Raw genomic sequence first — 24,981 nt, forward strand, 5'->3', positions numbered from 1 at the left:
GTTCCGCTACGGGCCCTGAGCTCTCTGGGTTCCGCTACGGGCCCTGAGCTCTCTGGGTTCCGCTACGGGCCCTGAGCTCTCTGGGTTCCGCTACGGGCCCTATGGGTTCTCTATGGGTCCTAGTTCAAAACGAGTGCACTACATAGTGTAAAGGGTGGCATTGAAGACAGTATCCTGTTGCTGCCGTCTGTTGTTAACACTGACGTTGTGTCCCAAATGGAACCATATTCCTGTTACAGTGCAGTAGCCAGTACGGAGCCCTGGTAGTGCAGTAGCCAGTACGGAGCCCTGGTAGTGCAGTAGCCTGTACAAGGCCCTGGTAGTGCAGTAGCCTGTAGGGGGCCCTGGTAGTGCAGTAGCCTGTAGGGGGCCCTGGTAGTGCAAAAGCCTGTAGGGGGCCCTGGTAGTGCAGTAGCCTGTAGGGGGCCCTGGTAGTGCAGTAGCCTGTAGAGGGCCCTGGTAGTGCAGTAGCCTGTAGAGGGCCCTGGTAGTGCACTAGCCTGTAGAGGGCCCTGGTAGTGCAGTAGCCTGTAGAGGGCCCTGGTAGTGCACTAGCCTGTAGGGGCCCTGGTAATGCAGTAGCCTGTACGAGGCCCTGGTAGTGCACTAGTCTGTAGTGGCCCTGGTAGTGCACTAGCCTGTAGGGGCCCTGGTAGTGCAGTAGCCTGTAGGGGCCCTGGTAGTGCAGTAGCCTGTAGGGGCCCTGGTAGTGCAGTAGCCTGTAGGGGCCCTGGTAGTGCAGTAGCCTGTAGGGGCCCTGGTAGTGCACTAGCCTGTAGTGCAGTAGCCTGTACGGGGCCCATGGTAGTGCACTAGCCTGTACGAGGCCCTGGTAGTGCAGTAGCCTGTACGAGGCCCTGGTAGTGCACTAGGCTGTACGAGGCCCTGGTAGTGCACTAGCCTGTTACTGTGGTGTAACTTTGGTTTTGTAAAGCACAGGTTTGTAAATGTCCAAATGCCTGGCGTAACGTGCAAACAAAAAACATGCTTTAAGTCTTTCTGGATGAAAGGCTGTAAAAACGGACAAGGAGAAAACGCATGTTTCCGCTGTGTAAAGCTGCCGTCAAACCTTTAGCCCCCACCTGGCCTGCGTCATGTACAGTTACACCCCTCACCTTTAATGTGTGTCTATCCATTAGGCCTGGGGCTCTTCACTACCCCGCTCTCCCTCCATGCCATTCACCCTTCATCCTCAACTACCCTGGCTGTGTCCCAAAATGGCAACCTAGTCCCTCGATAATGCACTACTTTAGACAGGCAGACAACTTGAGACTGAGTTGGGAAGTCAAACAGCAACATGTCCTGTCCCAGGTCCCAGGACCAGGACCATTCTTCAAAAAAGTGACCACTTTGAAGAATCTCAAATATAAAATATATTTACATTTGTTTAGCACTTTTTTTGTTGCTACTACATGATTCCACATGTGTTATTTCATAGTTTTGATGTCTTCACTATTATTCTACAATGTAGAAAAACCATGGAATGAGTTGGTGTGTCCAAACTCAAATGATACTATATGTTGACTTACTGTTTGGGTGAAACATGTCACAGGTGAATCTCATTTTAGGAGGGCTGAGGGGGTAGTCTGACGGGAAGGAGAGGAGCGCTGGAAATACTCCGCCCTCAAAACACGTGTCCTCTGGACCCCTGGTTAGAAAACACACGGGACACAGGTAGGGTTAGTTAGGCCGGAGAAGTGACGACGTGATAAATCATTCACAGCTCAATGGGTGATACATTCTGCATCTGCACATTTTTCGTCATATAGATTAGAAATGGAAAGCATTTTTCTATGGAGCTGGGTCAGATGTCAAAGGTCAACTTAGCTTTAATCGTGCACCAAATATTACATCTGACACCAGCTTCATGTTGAACCACTATCCGGCAGACCAAACCCTCCCCAAAAACTCCCCAAACCCTCCCCAAACACTCAACAGCCTAAAACATACTAGGTGCAGCTCTGTTCTCCAAGGGGGAGGTGCTGCTCTGTTCTCCAAGGGGGAGGTGCTGCTCTGTTCTCTAAGGGGGAGGTGCTGCTCTGTTCTCCAAGGGGGAGGTGCAGCTCTGTTCTCCAAGGGGGAGGTGCAGCTCTGTTCTCCAAGGGGGAGGTGCTGCTCTGTTCTATAAGGGGGAGGTGCAGCTCTGTTCTATAAGGGGGAGGTGCTGCTCTGTTCTATAAGGGGGAGGTGCAGCTCTGTTCTCCAAGGGGGAGGTGCTGCTCTGTTCTCCAAGGGGAGGTGCTGCTCTGTTCTCCAAGGGGGAGGTGCTGCTCTGTTCTCCAAGGGGAGGTGCTGCTCTGTTCTCCAAGCGGGAGGTGCTGCTCTGTTCTATAAGGGGGAGGTGCTGCTCTGTTCTCCAAGGGGGAGGTGCTGCTCTGTTCTATAAGGGGGAGGTGCTGCTCTGTTCTCTAAGGGGGAGGTGCTGCTCTGTTCTATAAGGGGGAGGTGCAGCTCTGTTCTATAAGGGGGAGGTGCTGCTCTGTTCTATAAGGGGGAGGTGCTGCTCTGTTCTATAAGGGGGAGGTGCTGCTCTGTTCTATAAGGGGGAGGTGCAGCTCTGTTCTATAAGGGGGAGGTGCTGCTCTGTTCTCCAAGGGGGAGGTGCTGCTCTGTTCTCCAAGGGGGAGGTGCTGCTCTGTTCTATAAGGGGGAGGTGCTGCTCTGTTCTATAAGGGGGAGGTGCAGCTCTGTTCTATAAGGGGGAGGTGCAGCTCTGTTCTATAAAGGGGGAGGTGCAGCTCTGTTCTCCAAGGGGGAGGTGCTGCTCTGTTCTCCAAGGGGAAGGTGCTGCTCTGTTCTCCAAGGGGGAGGTGCTGCTCTGTTCTCTAAGGGGGAGGTGCTGCTCTGTTCTATAAGGGGGAGGTGCTGCTCTGTTCTCCAAGGGGGAGGTGCAGCTCTGTTCTCTAAAGGGGGAGGTGCTGCTCTGTTCTCTAAGGGGGAGGTGCTGCTCTGTTCTCCAAGGGGGAGGTGCTGCTCTGTTCTCCAAGGGGGAGGTGCAGCTCTGTTCTATAAGGGGGAGGTGCAGCTCTGTTCTCCAAGGGGGAGGTGCAGCTCTGTTCTCCAAGGGGGAGGTGCTGCTCTGTTCTCCAAGGGGGAGGTGCTGCTCTGTTCTCCAAGGGGGAGGTGCTGCTCTGTTCTATAAGGGGGAGGTGCTGCTCTGTTCTCTAAGGGGGAGGTGCTGCTCTGTTCTCCAAGGGGAAGGTGCTGCTCTGTTCTCCAAGGGGGAGGTGCTGCTCTGTTCCCAAGGGGGAGGTGCTGCTCTGTTCTCCAAGGGGAAGGTGCTGCTCTGTTCTCCAAGGGGGAGGTGCTGCTCTGTTCTATAAGGGGGAGGTGCTGCTCTGTTCTCTAAAGGGGGAGGTGCTGCTCTGTTCTCTAAGGGGGAGGTGCTGCTCTGTTCTCCAAGGGGAAGGTGCTGCTCTGTTCTCCAAGGGGGAGGTGCTGCTCTGTTCTATAAGGGGGAGGTGCTGCTCTGTTCTATAAGGGGGAGGTGCTGCTCTAAGGGGGAGGTGCTGCTCTGTTCTATAAGGGGGAGGTGCTCTGCTCAAGGGGAAGGTGTGCTCTGTTCTCCAAGGGGGAGGTGCTGCTCTGTTCTCTAAGGGGGAGGTGCTGCTCTGTTCTCCAAGGGGGAGGTGCTGCTCTGTTCTCCAAGGGGGAGGTGCTGCTCTGTTCTATAAGGGGGAGGTGCAGCTCTGTTCTCCAAGGGGGAGGTGCAGCTCTGTTCTCCAAGGGGGAGGTGCTGCTCTGTTCTCCAAGGGGGAGGTGCTGCTCTGTTCTCCAAGGGGGAGGTGTGCTCTGTTCTATAAGGGGGAGGTGCTAAGGGGGAGGTGCTGCTCTGCTCTGTTCTCTCCAAGGGGGAGGTGCTGCTCTGTTCCCAAGGGGGAGGTGCAAGGGGAAGGTGCTGCTCTGCTCTGTTCTCAAGGGGGAGGTGCTGCTCTGTTCTCTCCAAGGGGGAGGTGCTGCTCTGTTCTCTAAGGGGGAGGTGCTGCTCTGTTCTCCAAGGGGGAGGTGCAGCTCTGTTCTCCAAGGGGGAGGTGCTGCTCTGTTCTCCAAGGGGGAGGTGCTGCTCTGTTCTATAAGGGGGAGGTGCTGCTCTGTTCTATAAGGGGGAGGTGCTGCTCTGTTCTCCAAGGGGGAGGTGCTGCTCTGTTCTCTAAAGGGGGAGGTGCAGCTCTGTTCTCTAAAGGGGGAGGTGCTGCTCTGTTCTCCAAGGGGGAGGTGCTGCTCTGTTCTCTAAAGGGGGAGGTGCAGCTCTGTTCTCTAAGGGGGAGGTGCTGCTCTGTTCTCCAAGGGGGAGGTGCTGCTCTGTTCTCTAAAGGGGGAGGTGCAGCTCTGTTCTCTAAAGGGGGAGGTGCTGCTCTGTTCTCCAAGGGGGAGGTGCTGCTCTGTTCTATAAGGGGGAGGTGCTGCTCTGTTCTATAAGGGGGAGGTGCTGCTCTGTTCTCCAAGGGGGAGGTGCTGCTCTGTTCTCTAAAGGGGGAGGTGCAGCTCTGTTCTCTAAGGTGGAGGTGCTGCTCTGTTCTCCAAGGGGGAGGTGCTGCTCTGTTCTCTAAAGGGGGAGGTGCAGCTCTGTTCTCTAAAGGGGGAGGTGCTGCTCTGTTCTCCAAGGGGGAGGTGCTGCTCTGTTCTCCAAGGGGGAGGTGCTGCTCTGTTCTCCAAGGGGGAGGTGCTGCTCTGTTCTCCAAGGGGGAGGTGCTGCTCTGTTCTCTAAAGGGGGAGGTGCTGCTCTGTTCTCCAAGGGGGAGGTGCTGCTCTGTTCTCCAAGGGGGAGGTGCTGCTCTGTTCTCCAAGGGGGAGGTGCTGCTCTGTTCTCCAAGGGGGAGGTGCTGCTCTGTTCTATAAGGGGGAGGTGCAGCTCTGTTCTCCAAGGGGGAGGTGCTGCTCTGTTCTCCAAGGGGGAGGTGCTGCTCTGTTCTATAAGGGGAAGGTGCTGCTCTGTTCTCTAAGGGGGAGGTGCTGCTCTGTTCTCTAAGGGGGAGGTGCTGCTCTGTTCTCCAAGGGGGAGGTGCTGCTGATGTAAGGCTCTGTGGACAGCTAGTGGCTGCATACCAAATGGAAATGTTCCCATAAGGCTGTGCTTTCGTTAGACTGCTGTATTACATGCTGGGGCAGGCAGGTTATTCAGGGGAGGATTAGGTAGAGATGCATGCTAATTATAAGGATCAAAACACTTCATAGACCCTCTACACAGTGGTCACATAACACAGGACAGTTAGTCAGATATACAATCATCTCTATACCAAGAGTTTTTGCACTGGCTGGGTAAGCTAGAATTTCCCTTTAAATGTATATTATTAATTTGACAATTAGTTTTCAATAGGTTTAAAAGCATGGCTACTGGCCAGACAAGGAAACGGGAGGGACAGTAAAACTGGGGGGACAGCATAACGGGGGGACAGTAAAACTGGAGGGACAGCATAACGGGGGGACAGTAAAACTGGAGGGACAGTAAAACTGGGGGGACAGCATAAAAGGGGGGACAGTAAAACTAGAGGGATAGCATAAAAGGGGGGACAGTAAAACTAGAGGGACAGCATAAAAGGGGGGACAGTAAAACTAGAGGGACAGTAAAACTGGGGGGACAGCATAAAAGGGGGGACAGTAAAACTAGAGGGACAGTAAAACAGGGGGGACAGTAAAACGGGGTGGACAGTAAAACGGGGTGGACAGTAAAACAGGGGGGCACACAAAATACCCCAAAAATAAAAAACTGAAATATTACATTTACATAAGTATTCAGACCCTTTACTCAGTACTTTGTTGAAGCACCTTTGCCAGTAATTACAGCCTTGAGTCTTCCTGGGTAGGTACAAACTTGGCACACCTGTATTTGGGGAGCTTCTCCCATTCTTCTCTGCAGATCCTCTCAAGCTCTGTCAGGTTGGATGGGGAGCGTTGCTGCACAGCTATTTTCAGGTCTCTACAGAGATGTTCAATCGGGTTCAAGTCCGGGCTCTGGCTGGGCCACTCAAGGACATTCAGAGACTTGTCCTGAAGCAACTCCTGTGTTGTCTTGGCTGTGTGCTTAGGGTTGTTGTCCTGTTGGAAGGTGAACCTTCACCCCAGTCTGAGGTCCTGAGCGCTCTGGAGCAGGTTTTTATCAAAGACCTCTCTGTACTTTGCTCAATTCATCTTTCCCTCAAACCTAGTCTCCCAGTCCCTGCCGCTGAAAAACATCCCCACAGCATGATACTGCCACCACCATGCTTCACTGTAGGGATGGTGCCAGGTTTCCTCCAGACATGACGCTTGGCATTTAGGCCAAAGAGTTCAATCTTGATTTCATCAGACCAGAGAATCTTGTTTCTCATGGTTAGAGTCCTTTAGGTGCCTTTTGGCAAACTCCAAGCGGGCTGTCATGCCTTTTACTGAGGAGTGGCTTCCGTCTGGCCACTCTACCATAAAGGCCTGATTGGTGGAGTGCTGCAGAGATGATTGTACTTCTGGAAGATTCTCCCATCTCCACAGAGGACCTCTGGAGCTCTGTCAGAGTGACCATCAGGTTCTTGGTCAACTCCCTGACCAAGGCCCTTCTCCCCCGATTGCACAGTTCAGCCGGGCATCCAGCTCTAGGAAGAGTCTTGGTGATTCCAAACTTATTCCATTTCAGAATGATGGAGGCCACTGTGTTCTTGGGGACCTGCAATGCTGCAGAAATGTTTTGGTACCCTTCCCCAGCTCTGTGCCTCAACACAATCCTGTCTCGGAGCTCTACGGACAATTCCTTCCACCTCATGGCTTGGTTTTTGCTCTGACATGCACTGGCAACAGTGTGGCCTTATATAGACAGGTGTCCAATCAATTGAATTTACCACAGTTGGACTCCAATCTCGTTGTAGAAACATCTCAAGGATGATCAATGAAAACAGGACGCACCTGAGCTCAATTTCAAGTCTCATGGCAAAGGGTCTGAATACTTATGTAAATAAGGTATATCTGTTTTGTATTTTTAATACATTTGCAAAAATGTCTAAAAACCTTTTTTCACTTTGTTATTATGGGGTATTGTGGGTAGATTTATGAGGATTTCTATTTAATCAATTTCAGAATAAGGATGTAACGTAACAAAACGTGGAACTTGTGAAGGGGTCTGAATACGTTCAGACTGCGACGTATACAGTGATACATAACCATTCAGGATCAGGATCAATCTCTAGAGACTTACCCAGGACTCCCAGCTGTAATGACTCCTAGAGACTTACCCAGGACTCCCAGCTGTAATGACTCCTAGAGACTTACCCAAGAAGACTCCCAGCTGTAATGACTCCTAGAGACTTACCCAGGACTCCCAGCTGTAATGACTCCTAGAGACTTACCCAGGACTCCCAGCTGTAATGACTCCTAGAGACTTACCCAGGACTCCCAGCTGTAATGACTCCTAGAGACTTACCCAGGACTCCCAGCTGTAATGACTCCTAGAGACTTACCCAAGACTCCCAGCTGTAATGACTCCTAGAGACTTACCCAGGACTCCCAGCTGTAATGACTCCTAGAGACTTACCCAAGAAGACTCCCAGCTGTAATGACTCCTAGAGACTTACCCAAGAAGACTCCCAGCTGTAATGACTCCTAGAGACTTACCCAAGAAGACTCCCAGCTGTAATGACTCCTAGAGACTTACCCAAGAAGACTCCCAGCTGTAATGACTCCTAGAGACTTACCCAGGACTCCCAGCTGTAATGACTCCTAGAGACTTACCCAAGAAGACTCCCAGCTGTAATGACTCCTAGAGACTTACCCAGGACTCCCAGCTGTAATGACTCCTAGAGACTTACCCAAGAAGACTCCCAGCTGTAATGACTCCTAGAGACTTACCCAGGAAGACTCCCAGCTGTAATGACTCCTAGAGACTTACCCAGGAAGACTCCCAGCTGTAATGACTCCTAGAGACTTACCCAGGACTCCCACCTGTAATGACTCCTAGAGACTTACCCAAGAAGACTCCCAGCTGTAATGATTCCTAGAGACTTACCCAAGAAGACTCCCAGCTGTAATGACTCCTAGAGACTTACCCAAGAAGACTCCCAGCTGTAATCACTCAGAGACTTACCCAAGAAGACTCCCAGCTGTAATCACTCAGAGACTTACCCAAGAAGACTCCCAGCTGTAATCACTTGGAGACTTACCCAAGAAGACTCTTCAATACTCTTAGTTGTTGTGGAAATTAACCCCACTATGCGGTTTACTTTCTGAATCTACATCACTGAGTCTACCTTTAACAGGCAAATCGTTGGGGGGGGGTTTAAGGCCTGCCAATCAATCATTAATCATCAACTTCACAGCCAATCAGCTGTCCTAATCTAATTTCCTTAAGAGTTAAAACCCGGCCTGACACGGCAACATCCTTGTTTTGATTGGCCGAGTTAGAAGCACTTAAACAAATCCTTATCTGATCACCCACCAGATCAGCTGATTGACAGTCAGGTTCCAATCATATCTATTCTGTTTCACTCTTTGTTCCTAATAGCCTGAGTGCCAGTCTGTTTGTGCCATCATACCACCAACTCCTTGTCACACACTGGCATGCCAAACATCAGAGCACAAACATATATCTGGGTTCAGGCTACCTTATTTGCTGAACTAAATATCTTGCTCATAGGACTTAAAAAGGCCAAACTGAGGAAGGCCTTAAAAATTGTCAAAGACACCAGCCATAGACTGTTCTACTACTACTACTACCGCATGGCAAGCGGTACCGGAGTGCCAAGTCTGGGACAAAAAGGCTTCTCAACAGTCTTTACCCCCAAGCCATAAGACTCCTGAACAGGTAATCAAATGGCTACCCAGACTATCTGCATTGTGTGGATGAAGGGAGGGTGGGTTTAGAGTCATTATATTGTGTGGGTGTAGGGAGGGTGGGTTTAGAGTCATTATATTGTGTGGGTGTAGGGAGGGTGGGTTTAGAGTCATTATATTGTGTGGGTGTAGGGAGGGTGGGTTTAGAGTCATTATATTGTGTGGGTGTAGGGAGGGTGGGTTTAGAGTCATTATATTGTGTGGGTGTAGGGAGGGTGGGTTTAGAGTCATTATATTGTGTGGGTGTAGGGAGGGTGGGTTTAGAGTCATTATATTGTACTGACTGAAGAGAATCTGCATGCATCTAACTATAGACTAAACTGACTAAGAAATTGCCTACCAACATGTTGAAAATAAGCAGAAATATATCATATTAATGCACCCCTGTCAAAAAAATCATTCTCTGACTGTAGCCTACAGCTCATTTTCTATATTAGTGGATTAGTGGGCCCTGTTCACCGCTTCTGACCAGAACCCTACGGGCCCTGTTCACCTCTTCTGACCAGAACCCTACGGGCCCTGTTCACCTCTTCTGACCAGAACCCAACGGGCCCTGTTCACCGCTTCTGACCAGAACCCTACGGGCCCTGTTCACCTCTTCTGACCAGAACCCTACGGGGCCTGTGCATTTCTTCTGACCAGAACCCTACGGGCCCTGTGCATTTCTTCTGACCAGAACCCTACGGGCCCTGTGCATTTCTTCTGACCAGAACCCTACGGGCCCTGTGCATTTCTTCTGACCAGAACCCTATGGGCCCTGTGCATTTCTTCTGACCAGAACACCCACTATATAGGCCAGTGTCATTTGAGACACAGCTCTTCTGTTGAACCGCCTGACCTCAACTCTCAGGTACTAATTTTTTTATTTTTTTTTTATTTTACCTTTATTTAAGTCAGTTAAGAACAAATTCTTAATTTCAATGACAGCCTAGGAACAGTGCCTGTTCAGGGGCAGAACGACAGAATGACACCTTGTCAGCTCGGGGATTCGAACTTGCAACCTTTCGGTTACTAGTCCAACGCTCTAACCACTAAGCTACCCTGCCGCCCCATAGCCTTAGTGGCCTGGGTCTGCCAGAGGCCTGAGACTGCCAGAGGCCCGAGACTGCCAGAGGCCCGAGACTGCCAGAGGCCCGAGACTGCCAGAGGCCCGAGACTGCCAGAGGCCCGAGACTGCCAGAGGGCCGAGACTGCCAGAGGGCCGAGACTGCCAGAGGGCCGAGACTGCCAGAGGCCCGAGCCTGCCAGAGGGCCGAGACTGCCAGAGGGCCGAGACTGCCAGAGGGCCGAGACTGCCAGAGGGCCGAGACTGCCAGAGGGCCGAGACTGCCAGAGGGCTGAGACTGCCAGAGGCCCGAGACTGCCAGAGGGCCGAGACTGCCAGAGGGCCGAGACTGCCAGAGGGCTGAGACTGCCAGAGGCCGGAGACTGCCAGAGGCCTGGGACTGCCAGAGGCCTGAGACTGCCAGAGGGCCAAGACTGCCAGAGGGCCGAGACTGCCAGAGGGCCGAGACTGCCAGAGGGCCGAGACTGCCAGAGGGATGAGACTGCCAGAGGGATGGCGAGAATGTTAAACAGCTGTTACTTACTACACACTGCTGTTAGTTCCTGGAGAGCTGTGTATAGATGAGTAGATATCAGGAATCAAACAGTGAAGAATGCTCTCGGTTGGTATCTCATGCGTGTCAGAGAGTTTCCCAGGGTATTGAGTAAGACAAATCAGCAGGTCAAACTGAGGCTCCCTGCTACAGTATAACAGTCTCAAAACTATTTACATTGTTGTGTGTGTCTCCCCACCTGGACAGCAGGCCAAAGCCATTGAAATAGGTGTACGTTATGTTACATCCATCCCAAGGTGTTGAAAACGGAAGACAATCAATAACAGGATGAAACGAGAGAAAGGCTACTAACAGTTCAATATCAGCGTTTTCAGTACCTTAACTTGAGAATATATAGACTCTAATATAAAAGACTAGGAGACAAGCCTGGGCATCAGTCTGACCAATACCAGGATAGAGAGAGACCTCTACAGCCCACAACTCGACACTGAAATCTCTCTGCCATTTCTGTCATGGTCAGATGTGGATTACTGTTGTGACTAAGTTGCACAAGTATCAACATAACAATGCCTATACAAACATGTCCTAGATCCATTTTAAAAGCAGTTAGTCAACCGTTTTAAGGCTGGATATTTTAATTTATTTTAAAGGCAGTTTTAAGGTTGGATTGTGCGTCTCATGCTCATTAATCAAATAGCCACCTTTCTGACATGGAACTCAACCTGCTGCGCCATCGTGCATAAAGGTATTTTGTCCCCCCCACACCAAACGCGATCACGACACGCTGGTTAAAATATCAAAACAAACTCGGAACCAATTATATTAATTTGGGGACAGGTCGAAAAGAATTAAACATTTATGGCAATTTAGCTAGCTAGCTTGCACTTGCTAGCTAATTTGTCCTATTTAGCTAGCTTGCTGTTGCTAGCTAATTTGTCCTGGGATATAAACATTGAGTTATTTTACCTGAAATGCACAAGGTCCTCTACTCCATCAATTAATCCACACATAAAACGGTCAAACGAATCATTTCTAGTCATCTCTCCTCCTTCTGGGCCTTTTCTTCTCTTGACTTTATATTGCGATTGGCAACTTTCATAAATTAGGTGCATTACCGCCACCGACCTCTTTCGTCTTTCAGTCACCCACGTGGGTTTAACCAATGAGGAGATGGCAGGTGGGTACCTGCTTCTATAAACCAATGAGGAGATGGCACGTGGGTACCTGCTTTTATAAACCAATGAGGAGATGGGAGAGGCAGGACTTGCAGCGCGATCTGCATCAGAAATAGAACTGACTTCTATTTTAACCCTTGGAGACACCGATACTCGTTGGCGCGCGCGAGCAGTGTGGGTGCAATAATTGAATAATATATATTTCTACATTTATTTTGCAAGTCAGCGTCACGGGATCAGAGCTGCAAACAGAGATATAGATTAAACCTGGGGAATCCCCACACTATGAGCTCATAGACCCCTCCAATTCAATTCTGAAGTTCAAAGCCAGTTCCAATGCCACCCCCTCCACCCACACACACCCACACCCACACACACACACACACACCCCCCCTTCCTATCTGGTCAAGAAAGCTCAGAATTCATCAGGTTACCCGCTAGTTGGACATGGAAATATACAGAATTCATCAGGTTACCCACTAGTTGGACATGGAAATATACTTTCCTGGCCATTTTCTGGACTGATCATCATTCACAAGTACTACATAACCCACTGAATAGACCAAATAAAAGGAGTTTGTTTTAGTTGTTATGTTCCTATAGTATAGTAGTAGTCAACATTTGTTTCATTGTTTAAATACTTACATAATTAAAGCCTCCCACTCAAAGAAGTTCTCTTCATTTGCAGGGCCTGTCAAGAGCATGGAAATGTGATGTCATGATACGAGTCTGACTGAGTTGTTTCTGTAGCTACTAGCTAGTTAGGCTACAGTCCATGACGCTACAGTAACACTACTGGTTTCTAGTCAAAACATCAACCAGAGATACACTACATGGTCAAAAGTATGTGGACACCACCTCACATTAGTGGACTCTGCTATTTCAACCACACCCGTTGCTGACAGGTGTATAAAATTGAGCACACGGCCATGCAATCTCCATAGACAAATATTGGCATAGGATGCCACATTTCCGCCCTGCTAGAGCTGCCCCAGTCAACTGTAAGTCCTGTAATTGTGAAGTGGAAACCTCTAGGAGCAACAACAGCTGAGCCGTTTAGTGGTAGGCCACACAAGCTCACAGAACGGGACCGCTGATGAGTGTAGCGCGTAAAAATCGTCTGTCCTTAGTTGCAACACTCACCACTGAGTTCCAAACTGCCTCTGGAAGCAACACTCACTACCGAGTTCCAAACGGCCTCTGGAAGCAACGTCAGCACAATAACTGTTCGTCGGGGGCTTCATGAAATGGGTTTCCATGGCCGAGCAGCCGTAAGATCTCCATGCACAATGCCAAGCGTGTTGTAAAGCTCACTGCCATTGGAATCTAGAGCAGTGAAAACGCATTCTCTGGAGTGATGAATTACGCTTCACCATCTGACAGTCCGAGGGACGAATCTGGGTTTGGCGGATGCCAGGAGAACCTGCCCCAATGCATAGTGTCAATTGTAATGTTTGGTGGAGGAGGAATAATGGTCTGGGGCTGTTTCTCATGGTTTAATCTATGCCCCTTAGTTTCAGTGAAGGGAAATCGTGACGCAACAATGACATTATAGACGATTCTGTGCTTCCAACTTTGTGGTAAACAGTTTGGGGAAGTACCTTTCCTGTTTCAGCATGACAATGCCCCTGTGCACAAAGCGAGGTCAATACAGAAATGGTTTGCGGAGATCGGTGTGGAAGAACATTGACTAGCCTGCACAGAGCAGGAATTGAATTGGAACGACGACTGCGAGTAATCGCCTAACATCAGTGTCCAACCTCACTAATGCTGTTGTGGCTGAATGGAAGCAATGTTTGACGACCTCAACTGGGCCGACCAACCAGTGCTCCCGCACAGTGGCTAACCGGGCTAACTACATTGTGTCCCACCCACCACCAACCCCTCTTTTACCCTACTGCTACTCTCGGTTCATCATATATGCATAGTCACTTTAACCATATCTACATGTACATACTACCTCAATCAGCCTGACTAACCGGTGTCTATATGTAGCCTCGCTACTTTTATAGCCTCTCTACTGTATATAGCCTCTCTTTTTACTTCTTTACCTAACACCTTTTTTGCACTATTGGTTAGAGCTGTAAGTAAGCATTTCACTGTAAGGTCTACTACACCTGTTGTATTCAGCATTTCACTGTAAGGTCTACCTACACCTGTTGTATTCGGCGCACGTGACAAATACTTTGATTTGACATCTAGTGGAAAGCCTTCCCAGAAGAGTGGAGGCTGTTTTAGCAGCAAAAAGGGAGAACCAACTCCATATGATTTTGGAAGATGTTCGACGAGCAGGTGTCCACATACTTTTGGCCATGTAGTGTACGTTAGCTAACTGGTAATAGGCTTATATAATCTCTCACCTGCAACGATCCCCTCGGGTGGGTTTAGAGTCAGCTCTAGGATAGAGGCGAAAGCAGAAAGTACACATTACCGTCATGATGTAACGTTATTAAAGCGCTAGTCATTTAGACAAAGGCCACAGAGACTAGCTCCACATTTACACCCAGGAAGGCAAGTAAAGGGTGACGTGGCAATCAGCTAATTCAAATGTAAAAGGCTTGAAAATAGTCTGATTGTCCTGATAGTTTCACTTTAGTGGAAGGCAGGCTAACCGTCAGTTGCAAAACAACTCCATTTGACTAACGATGCTAGCTAGCTAATGTTAATGACGCTAGCTAGTTCGCAGCCAGTTTATGAGTTAATGTGGATAGCTAGCTGTCAAATATACTGAAAACTCACGCTTATACTCAGCCATCAGTCTTTTTAACGCAGTACCAGCCATTTGTAAAGAATATAGACTCAAACTCAAAAATAAAAACAGAAAAAAAACAATCACGCCTGTCTTTTAGTTGACAACGCAGCTGATCAACTGCGCATGTCTACACTTCCGGTTTGTAGAAGTAACAGCTCCCGAGATGCAACACCGCCACCTGTAGGAAGTAATCTAGGGTTACATATGAACACCGTTGTCAGAGAATCGTTCTGTTTGCTAAAAAAACATCACTATGTTTTATTTGTAAAGATGTGTTCCAACTACTTTTATATCTTATTCATATTTTTTTTAACTGCTTTGTTGGTTAGGCACTCATAAGTAAGCATGTCACTTTAAGGTCTACTACACCTGTTGTATACGGTGCATGTGACTAATAAAATTTGATATTGCCTAGGAAGTTAGCAACTGTCTTTCAGCACTCCTCACAAGACATGCAAAGAAAGGAAGCCGAGTACCAGGAAGCTGAATACAAAGTAGTCAAGTACCAATTTATATTCATTATATACAGTAGCAAAGGACAACAAATAATATACAAGTCACTAGAGAACCAGAAGGATCAGTGGACCTTGTGTTACCTACTCAAGCTCCACCACACACACACTGCAGAATTTGATATTCTCTGACTGCAGGAGGAAGAGAAGTTCATGAAGTCTGCTTATAGCTAACAGTGAATAAGAACAAAAGAAAGTCAAAAAAGGTTGAAGTCTGGGTGGATTCCCTTTTATTTTGACATAAAATATCAGTGATGCAGTGGGATGGGTAAAATTCTGGAGAAATCCACCAAGTACAGCTCAACTACTCCCCTTCCGTCTGTGTGGAGAGGGGGATAAACAGAAAGCCATCTGAAAAGGTAAGTTGAATCCTTTCTTCAAGTGACGTTAAAAATAGACCTTAAAACTTTACCCTTTTCAATCATATCACCGAGACATTTCTGTTCACAATTCTGTTCATTTAGCATTTGGTCTAGACACAGCCATGCACCATTCAATCGTATGGACATACAGGGTGAAATGAGAAAATTGATCATTTGGCAAAATGTAATAATAAAAACAAAACAAAAATAATATACAAGTCACTAGAGAAACAGAAGGATCAGTGGACCTTGTGTTACCTCAACCTGTGGTAGATTGAGGTACATCCCAAATGGCATCCTATTCACTATATAGTGCATGACTTTGGGTCAAAAAGTAGTGCACTTTAAAAGGGAATAGGCTGCCATTAGGGATCTGAAGGACAGTTGGACCCCCTGTGTGTGAAACAAATACATATTCTCAAAACAGTTCTAGTTCATATAAACAAGAAATGGTTCGGTGGCATGAAATCCAGCTTGTGATCATGGCTACGTCCCAATTCACTACCCTGCACTCGTTCACTCAACCTCATGCATTTAAATGGAATGGTGTGAGGAGTATGGCAGTGGTGGAACCTCCCTTTAGTCATGCTGCACCAATGCATGAAGGGGGATTGAACGAGTGAGTAGAGAATGTGAATGTAACCCATTGTAAACAGATCCCTGCCTCCCCTCACAACATGTAGGGCTTGGGGGGGAAGTGGATCAATCAAACAAAAAATATATTTATAACGTTAAATGATTATTGAAAATAAAAACTGTTTTGAGTGATGCTGCTCTTCAAGTGTATCTGTCCTCAGAGAGGAGGAGAGGGGTCCGTACACCTTTAAGATGAGCCTCAGAGAGGGAGGGGACTCAGAGAGGGAGGGGCCTCAGAGAGGGAGGAGCCGCCAGTCTGTTGTTGAAATACATCAATAGTATCCTCGTCTTCCATCTCAAGCTGTCAACACAAATATAAGGTCATTAAGTATCTTGTCTTTGGTACATTCATTAGTAACTTAGTTCTTCTGAATCTATTGACTTATGAAAATGAAAGGAAACGGAAACTGTCACCTACCTGTGCAGGTGTGTCAGTCTCGTTAATCGGCTGTCCGTCAAACCTAAACCTTATCTGTCTAATTGACAAACCCTGAAATAAAGAGAGGTTATAACAAAAAAATAAAACATTGTCAGGCAAGTTGGTCAGGAGTTGCCCTGCAAGGTTGTCCAATCAGTCTGAAAGCTTTACATTGTTTTAGGTGAGCAGAAGAGGAATGTCAAGCCTCACCTGTCTTTCACAGTACGCCTTCATCAGCTTGCTGAGCGGAGTGTGCCTTTTAATTTTGAACTGGACTACTGACCCATCTTGACCTGCAACCTTTAGGTTGATGTGATCGTTTTCAGTTTTCACTCCTTCCTGAAAGAGAAAGGATGCACTTCAGAGACCATAGTTAAACGGTACATAGCTTGGTCATATAACATAATGCTTGACATGAACTAGGGACTGAGCAAACTTTTAGGATTTGGTTTCATTTAAGCAAAAGCATCTCAACACGCATTGTAACAGGTTAGCAAGCTAGTTAAGCCAATTGTCATTTGTGATAAATGATGGCTAGCGGTTGTTTGTTGTACTTTTATTTGACCAGGGAATATGATTGAGACCATTATCTCTTTTGCAAAGGGCGTCTAACAAGTTCACGGCCGCATAGGAGCGAACATGAGTTCAGACTGGCGGTGCGCAATATGCGTGCCTGGCGTCAAACATGTGTTTGTGTTTACCTTTTTAAGTTAGCAATGTGAGGCATGCTATCCTAGGTAATACATTGAATGGAGGTGGCAGCTCCGGTGGGGTTCAGGCGAGTCAAAAAGCCGCAAAGAGCAAACGTCGGGCCCTATTCCAATGCGCACAGAAAAGTCACAATGGCGCTGTTTCAATTCAACCATCACTTTACAATACATGAAGAGTAGATATGTATACTATGGAATAGACTACATCTGGGCATACATCTCAGATAGTTGACTAGCTAGACATTTTTCTACACGCTAAACGTTGCAAGTCCAGCCATAAATCCGCAAATCAACGAACCTTTGTTTTCTCTTTTTTACCCGCTCAAATGCGGAATCTGCCATGTAAACACACACAAACTCGACTGGCAAGAATGCAATGAAATATGGAAAATATTCAATCATAGAGACATAACATGGCTTACCTTTGGCTTTTCTTCAGACATTGTGTAGCTAGTTATTGCTCAACGATGTACTAATTTACAGACAGATAAATATTTGCGCTTTTTCACTTCTCTCAGTCTTCTCCGTTTCGACCAGGAGCGCGCATAATGTTTTAAACTCTAATTGGCTCACGGGGATCACGTGTCTATATTTTCTAGGGACCGTGCACACATGAGCGCGCAAATCTGTTTTATACGCGCTCCCGAGAATTGGACAAGACCTAGACAACTTTTTTTTTAAACCCAAATTTCGTGATATCCAATTTCGAGTATTGCTGCAACAAGATCTGTAAATCAATTTATGAACTGTGTAAAGATTACAAAAATAAACAGCGCAATGAAATTATTTTTTATAAAAAGTAGATTTTTCTAATTGTTTAGAGCTGTGGAAAATCTCTAATATCAAATTGAACAGCTTTATTCTAGCATAAAGACTAGTAAAAACACAAACAGAAATGCATCACAAAACCTTACCTATTTGACTGTTTTTGGACAACTTTTGATACGAAATGGTAGTCACACACACAGTTGATTTGGCACTCGAGCATTTGTGGTTTATTTGTTAGCATTTCGTAGTGTGACTGATTTTACTAATTGCATTCGTACTGTAAATTAGAGGTGCGCTATTTGATAGATTCTCCCGTCCCCGTGTCGTACTTCTGAGTGGGAGACCTTCCCAGGCAGTGACCTGCCTACCTCATCAACTAATATCAGGGCGCCCACTTCGACAGGGTTTATTGACCCACTGTCCCACACGGTGACATCCTATCATTGACGTAACGTGAAAATGAGCGACAGAAAACCGATCGCGCAAATGTCACCATTCCCCCCCAAAATTGTGCGGGCGCCCCGTGCCGCCCCCGGTAAGATGACGCCTATACCTAAATCCGTCACCGCACACGCAACAAGAACAGGAAAATTAAGGGAACACACAGGCGCTGGAGATGTCAGTATTTGATTTCATGAAACACACAGCAATATTTTACTTCACCTTTATTTAACCAGGTAGACTAGTTGAGAACAAGTTCTCATTTTACAACTGCGACCTGGCCAAGATAAAGCATAGCAGTGCGACAGGAACAACAACAACAGAGTTACACATAGAGAAAACAAAACGTCTATATACAGTGAGTGCAAATGAGGTAAGATAAGGGAGGTAAGGCAATAAATAGGCCATGCAGGCAAGGTAATTACAATATAGCAATTAAACACTGGAATTGTAGATGTGCAGAAGATGAATGTGCAAGTAGAGATACTGGGGTGCAAAGGAGCAAGATTATTAAATAAATACTGTATGGGGATGAGGTAGGTCGATAGATGGGCTGTTTATTAGTCTCCAGCTTCAGAGATTTTTGCAGTTCGTTCCAGTCATTGGCAGCAGAGAACTGTAAGGAAAGAGACCAAAGGAGGAATTGGCTTTGGGGGTGACCAGTGAGATGCGCGTGCTATGGGTGGGTGCTGCTATGGTGACCAGTGAGCTGAGATAAGGCGGGGCTTTACCTAGCAGAGACTTGTAGATGACCTGGAGCCAGTGAGTTTGGCAACGAGTATGAAGCGAGAGCCAACCAGCGAGAGCGTACAGGTCGCGGTTGTGGGTAGTATATGGAGCTTTGGTGACAAAACGGATGGCACTGTGATAGATTGCATCCAATTTGCTGAGTAGAGTGTTGGAGGCTATTTTGTAAATGACATCCCCGAAGTCAAGGATCGGTAGGATGGTCAGTTTTACAAGGGTATGTTTGGCAGCATGAGTGAAGGATGCTTTGTTGCGAAATAGGAAGCCGATTCTAGATTTAACTTTGGATTGGAGATGCTTAATGTGAGTCTGGAAGGAGAGTTTACAGTCTAACCAGACACCTTGGTATTTGTAGTTGTCCACGTATTCTAAGTCAGAGCCGTCCAGAGTAGTGATGCTGGATGGGCAAGCAGGTACGGGCAGCTATCGGTTGAATAGCATGCATTTAGTTTCACTTGCGTTTAAGAGCAGTTGTAGGCCACGGAAGGAGAGTTGTATGGCATTGAAGCTCGTCTGGAGGTTAATTAACACAGTGTCCAAAGATAAACATATTACATTGTCTCTTTAAAATATGTAAATCAGAAGCTCTGACAATGATAGAGAAATATGCACTAATAAAGAGTAAGACATAAGCAAGAAAATCCAAAATATTATTGAATGTTCGTTGAAATGGTTGACAATCTGTCTAAATGGACTGTTCTTAAATCGTTGCCTTTTAGGCACATTAATGGGAAGAGGAATCCGAAATGTTCGCCCCAACTTTTTTCCAATAGTTTTTCCGACATGTTTATCTAAATACCAGGGATCCAGTGTTGAAGACAATAGCATAAAGAGTGGTGCTGGGTTATATTCTGATATCCAAACATTAAAAAACAAAAATGCAATGTTAAGGTAGCAGTCGTTCCGAAACCAAAGACACACAAAAAAAATGGCTACCCATCCACATCACTCAGACCAACAGACTCTCCTAGCCTGGCAACCCATCCACATCACTCAGACCAACAGACTCTCCTAGCCTGGCTACCCATCCACATCACTCAGACCAACAGACTCTCCTAGCCTGGCTACCCATCCACATCACTCAGACCAACAGACTCTCCTAGCCTGGCTACCCATCCACATCACTCAGACCAACAGACTCTCCTAGCCTGGCTACCCATCCACATCACTCAGACCAACAGACTCTCCTAGCCTGGCTACCCATCCACATCACTCAGACCAACAGACTCTCCTAGCCTGGCTACTCATCCACATCACTCAGACCAACGGACTCTCCTAGCCTGGCTACCCATCCACATCACTCAGACCAACAGACTCTCCTAGCCTGGCTACCCATCCACATCACTCAGACCAACAGACTCTCCTAGCCTGGCTACCCATCCACATCACTCAGACCAACGGACTCTCCTAGCCTGGCTACCCATCCACATCACTCAGACCAACGGACTCTCCTAGCCTGGCTACCCATCCACGTCACTCAGACCAACGGACTCTCCTAGCCTGGCTACCCATCCACATCACTCAGACCAACGGACTCTCCTAGCCTGGCTACCCATCCACATCACTCAGACCAACGGACTCTCCTAGCCTGGCTACCCATCTACATCACTCAGACCAACGGACTCTCCTAGCCTGGCTACCCATCCACATCACTCAGACCAACGGACTCTCCTAGCCTGGCTACCCATCCACATCACTCAGACCAACGGACTCTCCTAGCCTGGCTACCCATCCACATCACTCAGACCAACGGACTCTCCTAGCCTGGCTACCCATCCACATCACTCAGACCAACGGACTCTCCTAGCCTGGCTACCCATCCACATCACCCAGACCAACTGACTCTCCTAGCCTGGCTACCCATCCACATCACTCAGACTAAAGGACTCTCCTAGCCTGGCTACCCATCCACATCACTCAGACCAAAGGACTCTCCTAGCCTGGCTATTCCAATGGCCAGAAACGGACTGTGTCATAATATTGTACATGCACCCCACCATTGTACACCACCACTGTACATGTAATTATAATAAGCATTTGAAATTCCAGTTATCAGCAATGAGAACAAGCAAAAGATACTGTATGCAGACACCAAAACAGGTTATACAAATAACCCTCCTACTACTAACAAACCAGCAGTCAAATCAGCATATAATCCCCCAAGGTACAGACACCAAAACAGGTTATACAAATAATCCTCCTACTACTAACAAACCAGCAGTCAAATCAGCATATAATCCCCCAGACAACAAACAGGTTATGAGAGTCATTTTATTAAAGCATTTTGTAAATCCAGTTCCAACAAACATATTTACCAGCCCGTTCTACTCTCTCCAGCCAAGGGAACCTAACAGTCATGATGTATTTGCCACAACGTGGAATGATTACTTACAAGTCCGTGACTCTCATTTTTCTTAAAACAGCATTGTTGGTTAAGAAACATGATTTACTAAATAAAATGGTTCTGGTACAGGTGTGGCTACCAACAGCTGAAATGGCACCCTATTCCCTATATAGTGCACTGTCATGATATCCCAATGTCATGATATCACACTGTCATGATATCCCAATGTCATGATATCACACTGTCATGATATCCAAATGTCATGATATCCCGATGTCATGATATCACACTGTCATGATATCCCAATGTCATGTTATCACACTGTCGTGATATCCCAATGTCATGATATCACATTGTCATGATATCCCAATGTCATGTGATCACACAATGTCATGTGATCACACAATGTCATGTGATCACCAGAATATCATGTTATCACACTATAGCCCGGTTTACTGCATGTTGCTCTTTATTCCAGTTCTCAGCCCAGGGCCATGTGCAGTGTAACGCCAGATCGCCTCCATCTTAGCCTGCGTCACCGGCTTTCACCTTACAAGGCTGGGTGTCGGAGGCTACCTCCATCTGCTCCATCTGTTACATGACTCACAGTGTTCGCTGGTGAGTCCTCCTGACCCTCTCTTCCTGACTATTACACATAATAAATATCCCAACCCCCCTCCCACGACGACACACAATAGCAGGGATCATCAACTACATTCAGCCGCGGGACGATTTTGTTTCTTGAGCAAATGGATGGTCAGGGGGCTGGAACAGGGGGCTGGAACAGGGGGCTGGAACAGGGGGCTGGAACAGGGGGCTGGAACAGGGGGCTGGAACAAGGGGCTGGAACAAGGGGCTGGAACAGGGGGCTGGAACAGGGGGCTGGAACAGGGGGCTGGAACACTTTGTAGACTGCAAATTGACCGCAAGAATCCCAAATAAGATATAATATTTGACTAAAACATAATGATTTCAAACTTTGCTTACATTTGTTTACAATCACATATATACACTGAGTGTACAAAACATTATGAACACCTGGTCTTTCCATGGACATAGACTGAACAGGTGACAACTGTGGAAAGCGTTGGAGTCAACATGGGCCAGCATCCCTGGGAAACACTTGACACCTTGTATTGTCCATGCCCCTGACGAATTGAGGCTGTTCTGAGGGCAAAAGGGGGTGAAACGCAATATGAGTAGGTGTTCCTAATGTTTTGTCCAGTCAATGTCTCTTAGGCGTGGGAATACTTTAGAACAGACAAAATTTGAATCATTTGGAGCTGAGGTGCAGGTGTTTTTTTACAGTCATGTGTCCAACAATTTCTTAGATAATATTTGCTCGTAAAAGTTGGGGTGCCAAATGGTTAACCCTGCTCTATCGCTCGTGACCAACAATACTTCAGTAACACAAAAACCAGGAAGTACCTTCCTCAACACGGCACGCTCGCTTTCAAACAGTTTCAGTCACACAAAACATTTCATTACAAGGACGAATCTGGTTTCAAATCAAAATAGCAAATAAAACATTTAAATGAAAATACCTCAGACTAAATTCTATAATGATGTTCTTTAGAATTAAGCAAAATGTTCTGTATTAAACCACTGCCTTTATAGTAAATAAATAATAACCTGAATATAGTAGTGATGGATTATGTATTGTTTGTTCTTGTTATATAAAATACAAGTGTTATTTCACCAGAGTTAAAAACCTGCTTCTCGGGCACTGGGTAGAATGGCTAGCTTTGGGCACCAGCCTGCTTTTCTGCTCTTTTGCCAACTTCTTATGGAATTGTCATTTCAAACATGTTAAGCTTCATAATCAGAGTAGGCAATAGCACAAACAGATCTGGGACCAGGCTAAAGAATAGCTTCTGCCACTAGCATTATAACTGGTTATAACCATCAAGCTATTAACCCTGACATAACCCTGGCTTGGGGATGCCATTCCTGAAAGTCAAAACTATTACTTACAGTCCAAAGTAGACGAATAACCACATGGATGGAAGCAGTGAACCCATTTAAGGCATTCAAATGTAAAGAGGTTCAACTCCCTGGGTCTGTGGTTGGTTTGGGATTCAACTCCTATTGCTCAGAAAAACCTGAGGGGAAAGTCTTTCAACCTTACTTAGACAAATAACTTCTTCTTATTGTAAATATATAACGGTATAGTTGGGCGCCCATTCATTTACATATGTTATTATAATAAAAATAATAACACTTGCCAATTTAAAAATAGACAACATTCTTATAAGGAAAGGGGAGCTAGTCAGGGGAAGGCTTGACAGTGAGACATTTCTCTCTCAATCCATTGGAAAATGCTAGAACTTGATACAAAAGGAAATATGATGTGACATCCTGATTGGTCCATACTATTGATAAATTGATGTAAATAATAGCAGAAGGTAACGTGGTATCCACTCTGTCGACAGCTATAGAATAGCAATAGGAAACGGTTGAGGAACGCAGTTCCGCCTTTTAGCATGCTCTAGAATGTTGGCTTGGCGTACCACACTGAGGGACACCGGGAGTTGGACGAGTTCTGGAGTAGCAGCCTGCTTTCAGTTATTCAGACATCTGAGTTGAGGAGAACAGTCCTGTCTTCATGGACCCTGCTGCCTTGTAGCCTTCTGGTCAGGGGCGGTAGGAAGCCAACTGGGCTGTGTCCTGTCCCTAGTCACCTGATCCAGTTGGTTCCGTAGCTGGGCCCAGATCTGACACCGCATCTCTTCCTAATCACCTGATCCAGTTGGTTCCGTAGCTGGACACAGATCTGACACCGCATCTCTTCCTAATCACCTGATCCAGTTGGTTCCGTAGCTGGGCCCAGATCTGACACCGCATCTCTTCCTAATCACCTGATCCAGTTGGTTCCGTAGCTGGGCCCAGATCTGACACCGCATCTCTTCCTAATCACCTGATCCAGTTGGTTCCGTAGCTGGGCCCAGATCTGACACCGCATCTCTTCTTCACTATCATGTTGATGTAGGCTTTCATGATCTTAGTGATCTCTCCAACCTGAAACACCCCAGATGAGAGTTTTAACAGCAGGGAAAACAAACAAATGAACGATGCACACTGAACAGATAGATACTTGTTTAAAAGCATCATAACAGCCAAGGCTTTGTTGGTTGACATTCTGAAAGGCTAGCCTGGGGGTCCAGTCTGTTTGTGCTATCATGTCAATTCTCTGTCACTCATTGTCATGCCAAACATGTCTGTTGACACTAATGGAGTTGGCATGAGCATAAACAGGCCTGGGAACCAGGCTACTGGTCATTTATAATCTGGTGTTATAAACAGACCTGGGACCAGGCTACTGGTTATTTATAATCTGGTGTTATAAACAGACCTGGAACCAGGCTACTGGTCATTTATAATCTGGTGTTATAAACAGACCTGGGACCAGGCTACTACTGGTCATTTCTAATCTATAATGTTGTATTATGGTATAATACTGTACCAGAGGTGTCTCAAAGAACATATCTCTGTCGTCCACTGTGATCTTATAGGTAGTGGCCTGGGGAGATCCGAAGAAGATGATGTGTTCGTAGGGGAACGTCTCCAGAGGTTTGGGTTCTCCTCTCTTGTAGACCGACACGTTCTCTGCACTCACACTCAGCCACAGGTCATGAGGAAAGCCTCCTTCTTTACACTGAGGAGACAGAGAGAGAGAGACCGAGACATAAACAGACAGGTCAGATACCAAGTCTGATCAAGTCCGCGTTACGTTACCCACCCTTCTCCGCGTTACGTTACCTCCC

At 46.9% G+C, this 24,981-nt stretch overlaps 3 protein-coding genes across 5 annotated transcripts in view; all 3 read right to left on the reverse strand.

Annotated features, from left to right (window-relative positions):
* The window catches only part of LOC139381003 (ubiquitin-conjugating enzyme E2G 2 (UBC7 homolog, yeast)), a 21,457-nt gene extending 7,036 nt beyond the window's left edge, over window positions 1-14,421 (reverse strand). Inside the window, exons 1-4 of one of the 2 annotated variants that reach the window (XM_071124228.1) lie at window positions 14,267-14,421; window positions 13,888-13,923; window positions 12,173-12,218; window positions 1,530-1,648 (exon numbers count right to left, since the gene is read on the reverse strand). In XM_071124228.1, the coding sequence (XP_070980329.1) occupies window positions 1,530-1,648; window positions 12,173-12,218; window positions 13,888-13,923; window positions 14,267-14,309 (244 nt within the window). In that variant the 5' untranslated portion in view covers window positions 14,310-14,421. The remainder of the gene's footprint in view (window positions 1-1,529; window positions 1,649-12,172; window positions 12,219-13,887; window positions 13,924-14,266) is intronic. The other variant, XM_071124229.1, reaches the window with a different exon arrangement.
* A 341-nt stretch (window positions 14,422-14,762) lies between these two features.
* LOC139381004 (small ubiquitin like modifier 3b) lies at window positions 14,763-17,479 on the reverse strand. Its single transcript, XM_071124231.1, has 4 exons — window positions 17,340-17,479; window positions 16,418-16,546; window positions 16,208-16,279; window positions 14,763-16,090 (listed from the first exon to the last, which is right to left on the reverse strand). Exons 1-4 carry the CDS (start codon window positions 17,358-17,360, stop codon window positions 15,989-15,991), a joined length of 324 nt encoding a protein of 107 aa, XP_070980332.1. The 5' UTR covers window positions 17,361-17,479; the 3' UTR covers window positions 14,763-15,988.
* Window positions 17,480-22,085: 4,606 nt separating this feature from the next.
* Window positions 22,086-24,981, reverse strand: part of LOC139381006 (myosin X, like 3) — a 144,749-nt gene continuing 141,853 nt past the window's right edge. The window contains exons 37-40 of one of the 2 annotated variants that reach the window (XM_071124232.1): window positions 24,681-24,872; window positions 24,135-24,235; window positions 23,847-23,898; window positions 22,086-23,793 (exon numbers count right to left, since the gene is read on the reverse strand). In XM_071124232.1, coding sequence (XP_070980333.1) covers window positions 23,895-23,898; window positions 24,135-24,235; window positions 24,681-24,872 — 297 coding nt within the window. In that variant the 3' untranslated portion in view covers window positions 22,086-23,793; window positions 23,847-23,894. Of the gene's footprint in view, window positions 23,794-23,846; window positions 23,899-24,130; window positions 24,236-24,680; window positions 24,873-24,981 lie in introns of those variants that run through there. The other variant, XM_071124233.1, reaches the window with a different exon arrangement.

The sequence above is a fragment of the Oncorhynchus clarkii genome, chromosome 22 (assembly GCF_045791955.1).
Source record: "Oncorhynchus clarkii lewisi isolate Uvic-CL-2024 chromosome 22, UVic_Ocla_1.0, whole genome shotgun sequence".
Taxonomy (NCBI): Eukaryota; Metazoa; Chordata; class Actinopteri; order Salmoniformes; family Salmonidae; genus Oncorhynchus; species Oncorhynchus clarkii.

Excerpts from the sequence above, each read along its gene's own strand:
- LOC139381004 (XM_071124231.1), bottom strand. The coding sequence starts at position 17,360 with ATGTCTGAAGAAAAGCCAAAG. Across the intron at positions 16,280-16,417 it reads AGGCGTACTGTGAAAGACAG|GGTTTGTCAATTAGACAGAT; the intron begins GTGAGGCTTGAC and ends TCTTTATTTCAG. Across the intron at positions 16,091-16,207 it reads AGACTGACACACCTGCACAG|CTTGAGATGGAAGACGAGGA; the intron begins GTAGGTGACAGT and ends TTGTGTTGACAG.